Here is a 17,694-nt window from a genome sequence, read left to right as displayed (position 1 = left end):
ACTGCTTCAATTTTGGAATCTGATGATTGCTCACTGCATTGCTCTCTCAAGACATCGACAATCAACAACAGAAGGACAAAAAACATTGCTAGTCAGTAACGTGCAGCTACATCAGCCACCACAGGCAACCATTGTATTTGATATACTGTACCTTGTATTTTACAGACCAGCCATTATTACCTATCAAGTGATCCTTGCAACCTGCTAGCTAATGATCAATTAAATTCTGAAATTATATCTGATATACGACTCCAAAATTGGCTTCCCTCTTCCAAAAGACAGAATCAGGTCTGTCCTACTTTACTGTGCAACAACGTTTATGAAACTCATCAAGTGTGCCTGCTTTCATTTCTTTCGGCATTTCCTTAACTTTTTTATTATCTAAAAAAGGGGGGACTCAGCAAATATAAACTTTAAAAAGAAATATATAAAAATGTAAAGATAAAAAAGCATGCATGTGTGCGTATGTTCATTTTTTATTAAAGTCTTTGATTTAAAGAAGTAGTCCAGTCTTGCATGTGTAAGTGAATTCCTATAAAGGATGCAATGCATCAAGTTCAATTATTCCTTAATGAGTAGCATAATATTTACTTTTAAACGCCCACATGAAAATAATTAAAAACACCACAAATAAATGTCAATAATGTTAATGCACCACCAAAAGGCATATACATATATGCTATATTTAGCCAAAGACGTTCAAAGAATCTACAGTGAGACAGCTTGTGTACATTGAACCGGGGACCTTTACTCTTAAGACATACAACTCAAAGTGCACTCTGTATTGGCTCCTTAATGGGCTTCTACGCATTCATCTTCATCTCTGACCACTGCTGAGATGCCCCTGGCCGTCCGAGAGCTCATCTCCCCTCCGCTTGATGATTAAAAAGGTTTTTATTATTTGCCCGGTCCGCCATTGTGTAAACATCCTGTGTGGCTTAGTGTCGGCGCGGTGATCTCCACTGTCTCTTCCGCGGGGCGGTTGGAAGAGAAGCCATTATTTTCCCTGCTAATCGGCTGGGTTAACCCGCCTCCCATCCAAGACGTGCTTTTTAACCCCCTAATTTTTCAGCGTCTGGGTTCTGGAGACAGGCCTCTTCACGGAGCCCTCCCTGGAAGTCCATACTCCAGGCCCTGGTGAATATTAAACAGCTGAAAACTGCTGGAATGTCCAGTGAATTACCAGCAGATGTTGGGGGTGAGGGAATTGTTTTGTCTGCAAACCCAATGCTGTGAAAACAATGCCGGTCTGATGTCCACAGAGAACGACCGCAGAGAGGTTCACCGAACTACACTCGGGTTTAGTGTTACCGTAGCTATGCATTGCTAATGTACATCTACATTAACTATTGGCTAAACCAAGCCTTATATTAAATTATAGGGTCAGTTGTCAGGAAACATTTCCAAAACATCCTCTTGTCCTCATTTAATCTTTATGTCAAACTTCACACCAGAGCCGCCTCAACCCAGTAAGTGGCATAAGCGGTTGCTTTGAGTCCCATGACTGCCAGGTGGCCCCCGAGTTATTCTAAAATGTAGATTAATGTTTCAAAATTGCTGGAATTTGCAGGAATCAAATCCCGCTTGGAGCCCCTCAAAGGTTAGGGCAGGCACTGCTTCGTACACCAACAGAGAACTAGTAGGAACCATGTTAAGCAGAGTATCTCCAGAAAAGCACGGTACAGTATTGGCCTTGATAATGGTTTGTGTGGCTTTGAGAGATACTATCAGCAGACAAGCCACGGAAAGAGAAAGTCAGTGTCAACAAGACACACAGACTGTGACAAACGTATATGTTTGACAGAAGCTGAAGGTGAGAAGTCACCTGAGTTTAGTAAGAATTATCTACAGAGCCCCAGCTAGCTATGGGGCCATGACAAACAGTAGTCACGATAAGTGTGAAGAAATAGCTGGTTAGCTTGGTAGATATGCTATGTTGGTGGTTTTGTGTCAGGTGTTTTGTGCTGTTAAACCTCTGAACAAGCTACTGAGACATTAGCATGTTTGGTATTAGGTTCACCCACTTTCAGTTTAAAAATGAATAAACATATTGTGTGCTCTAGGCATGAGCCTCTGTCAGGTTGCAGCTAGGATCAGACAACTGGTCTCTTCAACCGCCATATATGAGGGACTGCAAAGAATACAAGATGAATTTGTGTGGATAACCTCCATGCCATTGCAGAGTAATCTCTATTTGTTCCACATGTTGACCTCCCAAGTCATCACCCAGATAATGAAAGGCATACAGGGCCCTGACTTTGAAGCTTACATGTCACCATAACATCAGGTAACTGCCAGTTTCGTCTGAGCGATTAGGAGGATACCGAGTCCCACTTCCTTCCACCCTGGCCCACTTTCACCCCTAACCTGTCTGTTCATCGTGACATAACTGCATGTTTCAAGAGATAAATAAAAGTTCGGCTTTTTTCCTAACCCCAGGTTACCTGCGAGCTGTGTCATAACTGAGAGGAACCAGGCCTGTGTATGTGTTTGCATTGTCCCTGGGCCAAACCTAATCCGTCTGAAAAAATTATTACAGTTTCCATTTCAAACAATAAACATGCCCAAACTTTACATTAGCTCTACATGTAAATGCACCAAGGGATACACACTTAAATGTTCTCCCTGCTGAGCAAAATGTACAGAAGATCCAAGGGGATTCGTTGCCAGTGATTCAGGAATCAGCAGCACGTGGACTCGAGAAGAAACAATGAGCAGGCAGAGTAGAAGAGAGAGAGAGAGAGAAAAGAATAAGACATTAAAATAAGGGGGAACCATCCTTTTAAAATTATGCATGGCATTCTCCATGAACTAATATAATCTCTCTCTCGTCTTTTACTGTGAAACCTTTAAAAGAAACAATGAGAGATTTACGTTTTAATTCTTCGACAAGAACAAAAAAAGGCTTGTGGTGATGAAAGATGTGGCTTTGTGTGAGGGCAACACTTCAAGGGAACAGAGTTCCCTTTGGGGCTCCGCAGCCAAAGTTCAAGAATAAAAAAGGGACAAAACTGAAAGCCTTTTTTTTTTTTTCTGCCAAAGATGCTAGTACTGCTTCGCGTGAATAATTGCTATCGCTTCCGAGGAATACAAATTCTCCTGGCGTGCGTGCAAGAACTGTAGGCAGGACTTCAATCCTCATTACTTTATAACATGTGATGACAACGGTGTAAATCAGAATGGGGGCTAAACTCTCCTCACATATACAGACGAGGGCTGGCTTATCTTATGTTATTTCAAACCCAGAATTGGTAAAATAAATAACTTGATCAGTCTGCACAGCCGCCCAAGGCGAACACAAATCATTCCTTTTCGGATGGACAGAGAAAATGAAAATCGCTTCACAAAATTATTTGCAAAGCTTATGCAACGCTCCTACATGTAATTCAGTTTAAATCACCATGACCCATCACAGTATTCTGTTTAACATGTGTTTATATCATGAATGTGTCACAAAAACATATTTCCAGATGCAAAATATATCGTGAAATTACACTGATTATTTGTCTATTCACAAATGTTTCTATTCTTCACCTCATTGCCGTATTGGATAAAGTTGTTATTTCTTCCTATGGGAATATGTATTGGAGCCTGATCATTGTCAGTTGCAATCGCTTGGTGATTGGTCTGTCATCACCGTGGAGAACAGAACTGACAGCCTGGGCACTGCAATTTTAAGCCTGGATTGTACAGTATTCATTGGCTGAGTAAGACCAGGAGTCACAGCGGAACACAGTTGGCCTTGCCAGGGGGTAGAGTGGGTACAAGTCAGGGGCTCAGGGGGTCACATGACTACACGGCTGCCTCATTGTCACATGACCACACAGTTTCTTGGAGGGGGCGGAGGGGGGGGTAGATTGGTTGGAATTATTGCTGTTTTTTCAGGGAATTCCAGGACCACACGTAGTGAAGAGAGGCCCGTGACCCCTATAAAGACAGCAATGCAATGCCCCCCCCTCCCCCACCTCTGCCAGCACAACTTCAGGGGGGGCTCTCCTCATTAATTATTTCTTCTCCTCCGGTTAGGGAAACACTCTCTCAATTGCCACTCAGTTTTGTATGTTTTCACAGTAATTTTTTTTCTTAACTTGATTTCCTCCCTTTTCCCTTATTTATTTGGTGTGTAAACACACAGTCCATTTCCCCTGCTGTGAACAAGTCCTTACAAATTAGTCTGAATGATTCAAGTGATGCAAGTCATTAAAGCGAATGCATCTAATATATTCATTTTCTTTTTTTAGGGATGTGTTTATTTAGCCAATTATTTTGGTTGGGATACAGCCGTCCACCTCCTGGTGGGTGGGTGAAAGCAGAACTGGATCATACCAAGGTTGCCAAGGTTACCACTGCGTCATAGTTCCACAGTCACAGTTTCCCTGATATTTTCATCGATAAATATTCAAATACTCATATAAGGGCATAAAACCCTCATAATGCAAAAGAAGGAGTTAACGGTGAGGGAAGAGTGAGAACTATGGGAAACACTGCACAGTACATTAATTAATAAAACCCAGTAATTAACTAAACATACGCTACGGTGTTTTAATGCATTCCTGAGGACTAATGCATTCAGTAGCCAGCGCGGATGCCATTACTGAGCTTTGATAAGATTTTACAGCTGAGACAAGTGTTCAAATTTAGGGCTTTTTTTTTTTTTTAAGAGCCCTGGTTTTCATTACTCTCCCACATCCTGCGCTCAGCGCTTACTAAAGGCTGGATTAAAGAAAGGGCTGGCCGAGTCAGGGACCGATGACCTGTGACCCCCGCCCTTTGATGACCACCGGCCCAAATCAGGATGGCCAGGGGGTCAGAGGCGCACACCCCCCTTCCCGGGTCACCTCAAAGCCCCAGACGTGCTCCCGGGGTTAACAAACCATTACACCCCCGGCCCTCGAGGTCTTGCGATGAGGGCAACGGAAAACAGGAGAAGGCAACAGTTTCCACACTCCCAACACGCTCAAGATCTTTAACAAACACTCCAGTCCATTCTTCCATCAAAATGAGGGAGCGAGGGTATTTTCCATTGAACGTAGGGCATTTTTAGCACAGATGAACCTTTAGCTATCTGAGAATGGAATGTATGAATATGTTAATCACTGCTTGCCTTAGTGTGTTTTAGGCATTCTGGCGTCATGCAGATCATTTAGGTAAATGCCACTTATAATCTTTTTTATAATGTTTTTTTATTTTGTTTTAAAAGGCCTTAAAAGGTAGAAACGTATAAAGGTGTCTGGCCATCTACATGAGGTTTTTCCCAAATTTTGGCTGCAGTTTTAAGAACAAATAAATGCCTGTCTGTAACACTCTATGGCTGCCCTTGATGCCTGAAACATAAATCTTAATAAACCCAGTCCCCTGGGTCACCATCAGCCCTCTCTCCCCATCCAGGGGTCGCCACCTCCCCTCCCTTCTCCCTCTTCCCAAAATGACCAGTCTGGTATTCAGCCCTCAGGTGCTGGGGTGTGTAAAGAGGTGGGGTGGGGGGTGGGGGGTGGTTGGTAGCCAGGCAGGGGGGTGGGGGATTGGTGGGTTGAGAATCCGACCCTCCAAAAAAGAGGATATGACTGGGAGTACCGTGGCCCCCCAAAAAATGAAGGCTCTCAAAGACTGACTTCCCGCGCAACCTGCCGCCCTACCCCCCCCCCCCCCCCCCCCCCCAACACCATGTTTCATGTCCACACAATTTAACAAGTCACTTCATACCCCACGGCGTGCCATCAGATGGCCTGGGAGGAGGGACAGCGAGAGGCAAGAACACCGCAGGGGCTGACTGACTGTGGATAATCTCATCTGACCCATTATTAGCTGGGGTTTTTAATCTCTGTGGCAGGACTAACAAGGCTTTGATTGGCCTGCCAGCCCCCCTGAGCTTTCAGTTTATGAGGTTAGCCATGAGAATGAATGGGGAGGGGGGGGGCATTACAAGCAGTGGTGTATGAGGTGATGGAATTTCCCAACCACTCTCGGGCAATGCAATTGGACAAAAAAAATGATGGGGTTAAAAAAAAAAAAACTGTGTTTCATGCAAAAGGCTAATTTTATGTATGCAAGTTTAGGATGTACACTTTCAGAGTGTACATCCTAATGTGTAGCTTTCAGAGCAGCACAGGTTTTAGTAAAGAAATAACAAAACTTCACACAGATAAATTTATTGAATGCAAGTTGCTACTGTATGCCAGCCGACACTAATTAAGCCATGGCCATTCAGATTGCAGTTGGTTTGGTGTCACACTGATACATATGCGTGTGATGAAAATGAACTAGATGCGTGTTACCCTGATTTGGTCTGAGATCCTTTAGTTGCAGTGTACCCTATCTGTGAGCAAAGGATATCGGTTGGCCTCAGGGGCAGAGCAGAGGTTAAGAGTACGAGATATATCAGTGATGGCATTAGGGGGGTGATGACTATCCCTCTTTTCTCGATGGGCATGTCTTGCCACCACCGTACCACAAACAGGGGCTTGCAGTGGTACAGAAAATGCTATTGGTGACAAAGAAAAACAGGGTATTTCAGGCAGATAGAGAACACACAGAAAGAGTGCTGGGTTCATACTCATATTCAGAATAGGAGCAATTACCTAGGATCAGAATTCTCCTGTCCATCTCCTTTCCTTCATCTATTATGAGCTGAAAGGGTGAACTGAACCGAGATCAGTACTCCTACTTTGAGCTGATTTATTAACATAATCGCTGGTCCCTCTGAGAGCTCCAACTCACCCAAGAGAGATATCCCAAAAGCACTCCTGCACACCCTCTTATACTCCCACCTTAGCCACTGCACAATGGTGGTCCTTCTTTTTGCTCAAGTTAAAAGTTACCTGTCAGCAAGCTGTTATCAGAGGCCCAACCCAGACGGTCTTGGCTGTTGTAAATCTGTCAGAGTGAGGTTATATATGTGTTCAAGCTGGGCTTTTTTAAATTGAAAGCACTTATACAATGGATTTGGTGCTTTTTGTCCATTTTCTTTCTTTTTTTTGCATTTTTTCCTTCTGCGTTATCCCATGTAAGCTGAGGGCATCTCATTGTGGCTTCAGCGCCATTTCCTGCTTCCAGTTTCCTGTCACAGGAAACACAACCTGTCTTCTTCCTGTTCCACCAAGCCCCTATGAGGAGGAGAACATGAAAAAATTTTTTTACAGTTGGTTAGCCAAAAAAGTGGTCCAACAGTGAAGGGTCCTGGTGGTTCCATATCAATGTTTTTCTGGCATGGATCTGGCATACTCCTATCCTGAGAAGCTGATTTCAGTTGAATGACCATCATTTTCACAACATGTTAAAGCACCTCTCTCCTTCAGAGAGCAGTGTCCTTCAAGATAACAATCTCTCAGAACAGAGCCACACTTATCATCTTAACTAGTTTCACAACTGCACAACAACAGGGTACAGTAGGTCGCACGCAAGCCTGACTTAATGCATGTAATCATAATTCTGTATCCTACATTCAGAGACAGTCGGGGGGGAGAAGCCGCAGGGGACATCCGTCTGAAATGCACTCTTAGTGAATCCAAGAGTAAATGGCGCTCATAAATTCTATATCGTGCCAGGGTCGGCCATGGAGGAAGACCTCGGAAGCATACACGTAGACGAGCATTAACAAGCCCAGATTTCATTTCTTATTCATGCGTTTCACCTTGGATGACGATCTACAGTCAGGTTTTTTTGAGAAGTTGTTCCAGACAGTCTATGTTGTGTTGGGATCTTGGGAAATGTCTTTACATGGATGGGTGATTTGAAACTGTGGCACATCTGCGAATGCAGACGCTGGTCACGAAAACCGTGTTTGTGGGTAAAGGAGTTAGCGTCTTCTCGACATAAAAGGGTCTCTGGGCCATGTTATGTGTGAAAGTGTGCTCGGCCAATGGCATCCTAAGACTGGTGGGTCACATCAGGTCATCCTCTGAGATGAGCACTTGGAAAAGCTCAAAAAGCTTTTCGAAGTAAAGGATGAGAAGAGCAAAGTGGGTCATTCCGTATAACAGACTGCCAGACGGCTAAAGCACTCCCAGAACTAGGGAAGGTATGACACTAATGTGCTCAAGACCACAGGAAATGGAAGCATGTTTGCTGTAGGATCTGCTGGTCCTAGCTGACCACAGGAAATCCAGCTCTTTCCTTAGAAATATCATTAGTGCCTGTTGTTGCCCAGGTAACCAGGCTCTCTCTCTCATTCTTTTCTTTCCCATTCCCCTCTCTCCGTCTCTCACACACAGAGACGCACACAAACATGTACACACACGATGCACACATGCATTTCCCCGATCTCCAGCGTAATGTAATATCCGTTGTACGAACCCCACATTAGATGCTGAAGCTGACCTTTCATTTTATTTCTGCTCGTTCTATGCATCCCTTTGTGAGCAGTGGAGAAACGCAAGGCTTGGCTCACCTGTAAGCCGCGATCTCGATGTCCAGCGCCATCTTCTCACTGAGCAGCTCGTCGTAGTCCGCGCACTGCTCCCTCATCTGGGCATCCAGCTCGGCCTGGGCATTCTCAATCTCTTCCACACAGCACTGAGGGGCAGGGGAGGGGCATGGGTGTGTCACAGGAGCACATGCGGGTTCAGCCAATGGCAGGAGGGCTCTAGGAAATTGCCACAAGGCCTCCTCACCTCCAGATCTGCGATCTCCTCCAGGTAGACCTCCCTCCGCTCCTCAATCTCCACCTCCAGGTCCTCCCCACGCTGCTCCAGGTCTGCCAGCTCTCTCTGCAGCTCAGCAATCTTCACAGAAATATGAGCGCATACATACATGTATGAGCACACAGAAAACACACACACACACGCACACATACATATGCACACACACATGCTCACACTTACAGACACACAGAGCACACATACAAACGCACAGGGGGTGCACACAAACAAATACATACGTGGTACATACATATATAGCCCAGCACACAACCTACACTCATAATTATTATATCCATGTAAAACAAAATAAAAATCTAACCATAATAATACTATCACTATTGTGCCATTCTAATAGTTAATAAATTGAAACACACACATACATACAAATACACACACGCACGGACACATGCACGTACGCACGCACGCACACACACACACACACACACGCACACGCACACACTTCAACCGAGACATGGCACTGCTGTGAAAAACCACCACAATCAGGCAACTTAAACAATTAGCCGTCGGAGATAAATGGTGCTTCTGGGGGCCTCTGCTTTCCTTTCAGGTCGATCAGAGATTGGGCTTTTTTTCCCCACCAGCCAAGGTGGCCCGCTCCCTGTGCTGCAGTGCTCCGATTAGGCAGGTCTGGAGGCTCCGAGCCCACATGTACTTTGCGCTATTATATACAACGTGATCCAAGCTGTTTGTTTAGTTAAGCCGTGCCTCAGCGAGGACCCAGACCTGGGGCGCTAATCATGGACAGGGGGAGAGGACGGGAGAGGAGGAAACGGAACAGACAAAAGCCAAACCTCTCCGTCCATCAAGCTAAAGTCGTCGCGGTAGATAAAGGAAGAGGGTATTATGCCGTCGAAGCCTCTCTGTAGTTTATGAGGGAACCGTTTGTTTAAAGAGCACGGGGTGCGGCCGCAGCCACAATAATCAGATCTGAGCCACGTTTGTTGTTGCACGTGGGAACGTGTCAGCTGTGGTGACTTGGTTGAGTGTTTGACGAGTGCGGTTTCCAGTTCCAGCCCAGTTCGGTTTTGTGGCTCCTTGATGATCTTACATTTCTATGTCGGGCCATCTACTATACAGGCCCAGCTTTCAACAGTCCCTTTTTTTTTTTTACACTACAATAAGGTACAGGAGACGACAGGTGATTTAGGCTATTATTTATTACCAGCCTCTAGTCCAGCTTTGAACCCCCTAAAGATTTAACTGTGTATGCGTGAAGTTGCAGAACAATCAGAAAAGGAAAAAAGGCAGTGAAATTTGTGGCTTACAATGGGAAACCGAGGAAGATAAATCCTATAGGAAAGACACCGCAGCCTTACAACCTTGACGTCTCCCTGCTAAATCTCTCAGTGTAAACACTCGGGTCAGCAGGATCGGGCAGAGTTTATTACAGAAACGTCAATCATTCATTCGCCAAAGACTGAAGCGCCAATTTTTTTTTGGTGTTGAAAACGGTTTATTTTCACCATTAGGCGCAATTTAGCAACTGCTGCATGTGGCCATCCTGAGTCACCCTTCCTGTGAATTGCTATGATTTGTCTAGACGGTATATATCCAGGGATGCCAAGATTGGAGTATATATATATATTTTTTTTTTGTCAAAGCTTAAATTGTAGACTGGTGGTCAAACTGTTGTTCTGGAAGGAGAGTTCACTCACCATGTTCTTCAGCTCACCAACATCCCTCACTTTGGAGGCGTCGGCTACCCTCCCCTTCTCCACTTTGCCCACGGCAGCGTCCTTCTGGTCTCCCAGTGGGATGAGACATGTTGCTTTAAACTCAAACTGGCAACACAAGAGATGTTCACAGTCATGTTCTAAACCGGGGACGTGCAGCTTCAGTCCTGGAAAGCCTGCGTGTATGCTGCTTTTTGTTCCAACAAATTATTCTGCATAATGTTCTGAATGGCTGTATAACCCGTGCTGGTTTCTCTCGACATTGGACCATAGCGGACCATCTCTTCAGATCTGGAGAGGTTTTTTTTTTTGGTTTTTTTTTAGCTGGGGCTCATGAATTTATCAGAAATGCCAGATCAAACAAACGATTTGGCAAATTAGGTTAATTATAAGCAGAAATATGCATGAAAACCCAAAACAGATGGACCCTCATTGTGCACCCGTGCTCCAACTCTACCCTCATTCCGTTTTCCATGTGCATGGGTCAAACAGTTCCCGCTCTCTCTTCATACTGACTGAAAGTATCAATTAACAACAAATGACTTCACCCCCCCCCCCCCCCCCCATCCCCCATGGCTGCACTCCACAACAGCTGGAACTAGTAATTTGCCCAAAATATGAACCAAGGTATGCCAAGGTTTGTCTTACAGTTGTTTAGTCATTCCAATAACAACATTCAATTGGCTGCCTTTAAAACAGTGCTTTTCACATCATAATCTTATAATACTTTTACAGTGCGGAATATTTTTTTTACAGCTTCCCTGTTTGTCAGCCATTTTGTGAATAGCTGGGGGGGGGGGTTATTAAGGACACCATACTGGGGGATAATTATGCTGCCAGACTGAGGAAGATGCATAGGGAATATGGCCAGGTGGATGGGGAATCCCTTTACTCTTCACAAGAAGTGCCATGGGACACTGCAGTGTCGTTTACACTAAAAATGGTGCCCAGGATGAGTGATCGGCAGTGGTTAAAGCAGGGAGAGAGGGAAAGGGAATGAAACGGAGGGAGGGAAAAAGGGAGAGAGGAAGAGAGATGTCCATCATTCTCTCGCTCTGAGACAGAGATGGAGAGAAGAGGGGGGAAAAGAGAGGGAGGGAAGGATGGAGTGAAAGAGAGAGGGAGAATTATGGAAGGAGACAGACACAGACAGAGGGAGGGAGGTAGAGAGTATATCTGGGTCATGCAGTAGTAGACTTGATCCAGAGCCCAAGATTAAGCCCCATAAACAAAAAGAAACCCACAGGCCCCGCGGGAGGCTACTCAACCCACCCAGTCACTCTCTCCCCTAACCACAGCCCTCAGTTTTAGGAACTCTCCAGAGAGTCCTCCCTCCACCACTGCTCCCCACACTCCCCAAAGATCCCGGGAAGCCATCCAGGGCACAGCTTCTGGCCATGACTACACATGAGGAGTAACCGCTCTCTGCCCCAGCCCCCAGCCCCCCACCTCCCCCTCCCCGAGAACCTACTCTTCTCTCCTCCTCCTCAGAAAGACCGCTGAGATCAATGGTCTATGCTGCCCTGTGTTGATGCGTAGCACATTCTGGGCTCTGAGCATCTGTGCCTGTGTGTGGACACAGATTCTATAGACCCACCAGATGCTCCACTCCATGTTCTTAACATTGAATGCTCTAACATTGATACTGAAACATTTCACACTGAGAATCTGTTGCAACTGTGTAAGCTGTGGCATGGAGACACTGAGGAAATGAAGAAAAGTGGACCTTTGTCTCATGCAAGTTCATAAGTTCAAAGGTCACTTTGGCCACATGGATAGTGACAGGCTGCATTGATTACCTGCAGACTTTCTTCCAACTGGCAGTAGTATTCCTTGATGCCCAAGATGGCGGGGGTAACGTCAGGGGTTGGGAACTCCACGGTTACCGTGGCAACACCATCAGTGGGTTCGACAAGGGACTCAATGGTCTGCAAATGGATGGATTAATACTCTAAATATGTCTGTGTTCATAATCCAAATTTTAGCAATTAAAAACACACACAGACAGACACACACACACACACACACCACACACAAACACACACACACAAAATTCACCTCATGAGAACAAAGCACTTGAGGAAGCACACACTCTGCAATCCAGTACCCTGTCTGTTTCTTCCGTAATAACAGCACCTCCGTCAGGTTTATCACAAAGTACGTGGAGATGCTGATAATAAACGGCAGTTAATAAAAGCAAAAAGCAGGACTTCTGTTCTCAGGTCCTTTGCGGGGGGGGGGGGAGCGAGGAGGGGGGAGGTCAGTCGATGAGTCACCGGCCGCGTCCCCAGAAGGACGGCGGTAAACGGCCGAAACGTGCGGCGAACGCTCTGAAGGAAAACACTGAGTGATGGAGGCTCTCCTCCCGCACTCACGCCCTCGGCTCCTGAATCAGATATGAAGACATGTCTGTCAGCTCGGCACAGATAGCGGGAGGGGGAGGCGGAGGCGGGGGGGGGGGGGGGGGGGGGAGTCTGAGGGAAGTGTTTTTCCTTGGCCCTCAGCCCACAGCTCATGTCAGCCAGTTGTTTCATCTGAGCACCCCCCCCCTCCCCCCATCCTGTCTGGTGTCCTTTTTTGTTTGTACCTGTCCAGTGCCCCCGCTCTGCCCCCAACACCCCCCACCCCACCACAGTTGCCGTGCAACGGCTGACCGTAATGGCATCTGGTCAAAGTGTGGTGTGCCACACAACAGTTAACAAACTCATCTTGGCACCCCCCTCCCCCCGCCCCCCAGTCTGTCCCAACTGAGGCGGTAGCAGGGGTCACAGACTCTCATTTCCACAGAACAGAGAGCCAAGCCGGCCCGCTCCCGCCATCTGGGCTTCTTCAGTCCTCCAGCCGCTGGGTGTCTGTGAGCCGCCGCTGGGAGGGGGACTGGTGCTCTGTGGTTACTGCTCAGCGCGGGCTGTGAGGGGAACTTATGTGTCCAAAACCGCCTCACCGTCTGGTGTTCCTCCTGCAGCCTGTCCAGCTCACTCTCGTAGATGGCCACTTGGTCCCTCAGAGCCAGGCACTCGTTGCACAATGTGTCCACATCCTGCAGGGGGCGCAAGAAGGCAAGATTGGTACAGGCTCATTCATGTGCCCCCACCTATTCACACATGTTTGCATATACACACACAGACACGCACAAACCCATAAACATAAGCATACATACATCTGAAAGTGTGCACATACACATCCACCAAACGGATAAACACCATACATATATACACACACGTATGCAACACATTCATCAAACACATCCATAAACACATACACACCACCCATACACACCCACCCACCCACACAAACACAAACATGCATAAATACACGAACACATATACACCCATCTACCCAACCACAAACACATAGACACACACATAAATACACATAAATATATAAATGCATATACTCAGCACCATCCATCCACCAACAAACACAGCACATAAACAAATGTGCGCACACACACACACACTCCTCAACGTACAAGTAGTCATCAGAATCCAGAGGCCAACGCAGGGAATGAAACAGTTACTCCTTCCATGCTTTATTCAGATGCAGGGTTTTCTTTGTGTGGGATTAGCTGATGATGAATTAAATGACTCCGGATACCTGCGTCAGCACGTGAATGCTTGGGAAGGTCCAGAAGGCACGAAATGCACTGCACGGCAGCTGAACACATGGGTGCCTCATGTGCATACTGACACTGTACAGTACCAGTACCGGGCTGGAGGTCCGTGTCTGTTATCTCTGCGCAAACACAAGCCGGTAATTGGAGAGAGCCTGTGCTCTTTCTGCGCGCTGAAAATAAATCTCCCAAGATCCTCCTCTTTCTATACGCTACGGGCCACACTTAGTAATGGCGTGCCCCTTTGAGGATTTTTAAATCCAAACCAGCAGTGGCGGCATAGCCTCCACCCTGCTTCTCTCGTGCCCTCGGCCCAAGTAGCCGTTTCCTTGTTGTTGAACCATTGAAAACAGACGTCGGCCGCCGGAACCCAAGGATTATGCCCAACGGCGCCGTACTCAGACCGTCGAGATATGCGAGACCCACGAGCCGAGACCAACCTTCCGTTTCGTGCCCCAAAACGTCATCAAACCGCAGAATCGCAAAGTGAATGCTAAACGGCACATTTTTATTTATCTCATATGCGCACCACGCTTTTTAAGCCCCATCTATGCCACCGTGTTCAGAGAGCGGCAGCCGACCCGAGCCTTCCTGCTGGCTCTGTTCCTTCCACTCCGGTTTCACCTGGAGAGATACAGCTGCCTCTCGGTTAAGGACAGAGAGCCAGACCACTGCTGTGTTTCATACTATGACCATTATCGTATGAAAGAAACCCGTGAGAACATCTCAGATTTTGGCTTTAAAGGCAATGGGTTCAGAGGCGTTCGAGTTTGTAGATTTGGGAGTTTTTAAAAGATTCTGTAGCAGGTTGGGTTTCTGGTACATGGCGGACGGCCCAGAGTCTGCGGTACTAATAATCTTCTCCCTTCAGGCAGATCTGTAGATGAAAAGCTGTGTTGATGTGCTCCCAAAACATTAATTTACACATGGAGGCTAGGCTCAGGGAGCTGGCAACGCATGCCTGTGCTGACGGTGTTGGCCAGCAGTGCCATCTAGTGGAGAAAAACATTTTTGGAATCGCTCTTTTATTAAAAATCTGTTGTTTTTACAACATCGGTCTGCTGACTTTACCCATTGGTGCATTCACCAAGATAGCAAGCAGTGCCAATAGCAGCACTTTTAATCATATGAATATTTGAGATATATACCGTACTTGTATTTTGTTTTCTGTGAAGCACTATGAGCTGTAAATTAGTATAAATGGTGCTATATAAATTATTTTAATATTATTATAAGTTTATGTAACTGTACAAAGGGGTCTTATTTTCTGTCCCACAATATGTCTGTTCAGGTGCCAAAAATGGCAGACAGGGGAGCTGTGAATGAAGATGAATGTCTCACATCTGTAGCACAAACCACCATTAATGCAAACGCAGCAACAAGCAACGGTGCAGGTGTGAATGGCATTACCACGGCAACCTCCTCTTTCTCCAGCTGGATGAGGGTTGTCTGCTCAGCGGCCTGCTCGTGTCGCAACTGCAGCATCTCCAGCTCCTTCTGCAGCTTCTCTGTGTCACACAGGATCTGCTCCTACCACAGAGACCAGAAGAGTGAACACTGGCTCTCTTCTCCGCTGCCAGACAGGCCCAGGCCAAAACCTTTAGGCACCGGTAAAACACCGGTAAATCTTACCACCAGTAAGATTATAGATGCTTTAAAAAAAAAACATGTACAGTATTTTAACCAATAATAAACACTTATTTTGTATCATAATACGTTTTGGCTAATAATGTATTAAATACTAGCAAAAGTAAAAGTCGGAATGAAGCCACAAAGCAGACTGGCCCTCATTTTGAACTACTGATATTGTAGGCCTATGCCAGGGGTGGGCAACCCTGGTTCTGGAGGGCAACAGGGTCTGCTGGGTTTTGTTTTTGTCTTAAAATCAGTGACCAATTCAGATCCAAGACACGACAGCAAAACCCAGCACACCCCGGTGGCTGTCCAGGACCAGGGCCGGCAGTGTAGGTGTGTAGAGCCTGTGCCTCCGGTTCTGCTACCTTCTCCCTCTGCAGGCTCTCCACCACCGCTTGCAGGCCGCAGTCGGGCAGTGGGGCAGGGGTGGCGGAGGCGTCCAGGCCTCCCCGCCTCTCCTCCAGCTCGAGGATCTGGGCCTCCAGGGACTGGTTCTCCTCCTCCAGACATCGAGCCTTTCACCAGGGACACAGAGATCACACGTCTCCCAGGCTGACCCCAGAAGAGCTCCGTACGAGGAGCCGTGCACATCGCGCTGTGCCATGAAGCAGACGTGTATGCAAGTATACACTAAAACAGGTTCTGCACATCTGTAATTAGATACATGGAGATGATACACAGTGCAATGTCCAGTGTTAATTCAACTCTAATAGTGTTCATTCAAGTCTTAACAGATAACATGTGGTCCCACATTCCAGAGTGGGACCAAATGTTATCTGTTAAGAGTTGAATTAACACTGGACGTTTTACTGTGTACTACATTATTTGCAGTCTTTTCAATCATGTACATTTTTCGACAGTGTCTCTGTCATACAATATTAAAACTCATGTCAAAGGCAGATAGATTATTAACTGTAATTTAACTTCCTTTGACACAACGTACAGCAGGAACATCAGATTCAGTTATAAAAGCCAATGTTATAAAAATACAAAGAACAGGTCAGTTATGAGGCTGAAAGTCTCTCAAGATATATTCCTGAAAATAGTTTCTAAATGAAATGGATGAGAACAAGTCAAATACAAATACTTCACTTCTTCTGAATTTATGTTCTGAAAGTGAATGGTTGGTGTCTAGTTGCCTGGATCCCAGGCCTCACCGTCTCAATGAGACAAGCCAGTCGATCATTCAAGGCAGCGATCAGGGCCCTCTCTTTCCCAAACCGAGACATGGCGTCCCTGTTAACAACCCGAGCCGCCTCAAAGTCAGGCTCCACCCACTGAGTGCCTGCAGCTCTGCCTCTGCGGGACAGACACACAGACCACCAATCAGGACACCACGCAGCCAATGAAGAACACACAGTGTAAGAGAGGTGGACCAATAGGAAAGTTACTGAAACACAGATGCAAAGCAACCCTCCCATATTAATCATCAGTCAAATAATGTAGCTGGATAAGTGCTGATGTCAGGATTCCATGAACATGTAAAATGACATCATTAACATCTCAAAGCAGTCATTCAAGATACATTTGCTATTAATAGAATCAAACATCAGGCTTACATTTTCAAAAGCAAAACTGACTGCTGGAACAGTTGTTTACAGTACTGTACACTGTTAGTTCTGGCTAATTAAGTAATTACGGCCAGAAGTCGGCATGAAAACCAGAAACGGACACAGCCCTCGTTGCCCACCTCTGTTGTAGACCATGCCAGTAAGAATTTACCTGAGCAGTCTACCTGCAGCAGTGTTCACACCTGTGCCATCGCGCTCGGCTCCAGAGCTCCACACAGGCTAACTCTGGGACAGAGCGACCCCCCCCCCCCACTGACCTGGCCGAGGCGCGGTACTGTCCTCCGCACATTAGGGCGGCGCCACTCTCCCGGCCCCACCGTCCCTCCTCGAACAGCCGGCGGTAGGACGACACTCTCAGCATGGCCATTGGGTGGACTGGGCAACAGCCGGCAGGCAAACAGCGGCCGCGGGTGCAGGCGGTGCCTTATATACAGGCAGAAGGGCGGGAATCTCACACCGAGGCGCGAGATCTCGCGCCGACCACTGAGCGCACTAACTATAGAAGCGCGGTCAGCGACCAGGGATTTCACAGGGAGCAGAGATCA

At 46.6% G+C, this 17,694-nt stretch overlaps 1 protein-coding gene across 1 annotated transcript; it reads right to left on the bottom strand.

The window, feature by feature from the left end:
• Positions 1–6,133: 6,133 nt before the first annotated feature.
• Positions 6,134–17,541, bottom strand: vimr2 (vimentin-related 2). The gene is made up of 10 exons (XM_035408767.1): positions 17,407–17,541; positions 16,736–16,877; positions 15,944–16,093; positions 15,354–15,473; positions 13,275–13,370; positions 12,130–12,258; positions 10,313–10,438; positions 8,610–8,720; positions 8,387–8,511; positions 6,134–7,103 (listed from the first exon to the last, which is right to left on the bottom strand). Exons 1-10 carry the CDS (start codon positions 17,514–17,516, stop codon positions 7,061–7,063), a joined length of 1,152 nt encoding a protein of 383 aa, XP_035264658.1. The 5' UTR covers positions 17,517–17,541; the 3' UTR covers positions 6,134–7,060.
• Between the last annotated feature and the right edge of the window lie 153 nt (positions 17,542–17,694).

Source organism: Anguilla anguilla, chromosome 3 (genome assembly GCF_013347855.1).
Source record: "Anguilla anguilla isolate fAngAng1 chromosome 3, fAngAng1.pri, whole genome shotgun sequence".
In the NCBI taxonomy this organism is placed as follows: domain Eukaryota; kingdom Metazoa; phylum Chordata; class Actinopteri; order Anguilliformes; family Anguillidae; genus Anguilla; species Anguilla anguilla.
Note: the sequence above shows the minus strand (reverse complement) of the source record. Positions and strands in the feature narration are given on the sequence as shown.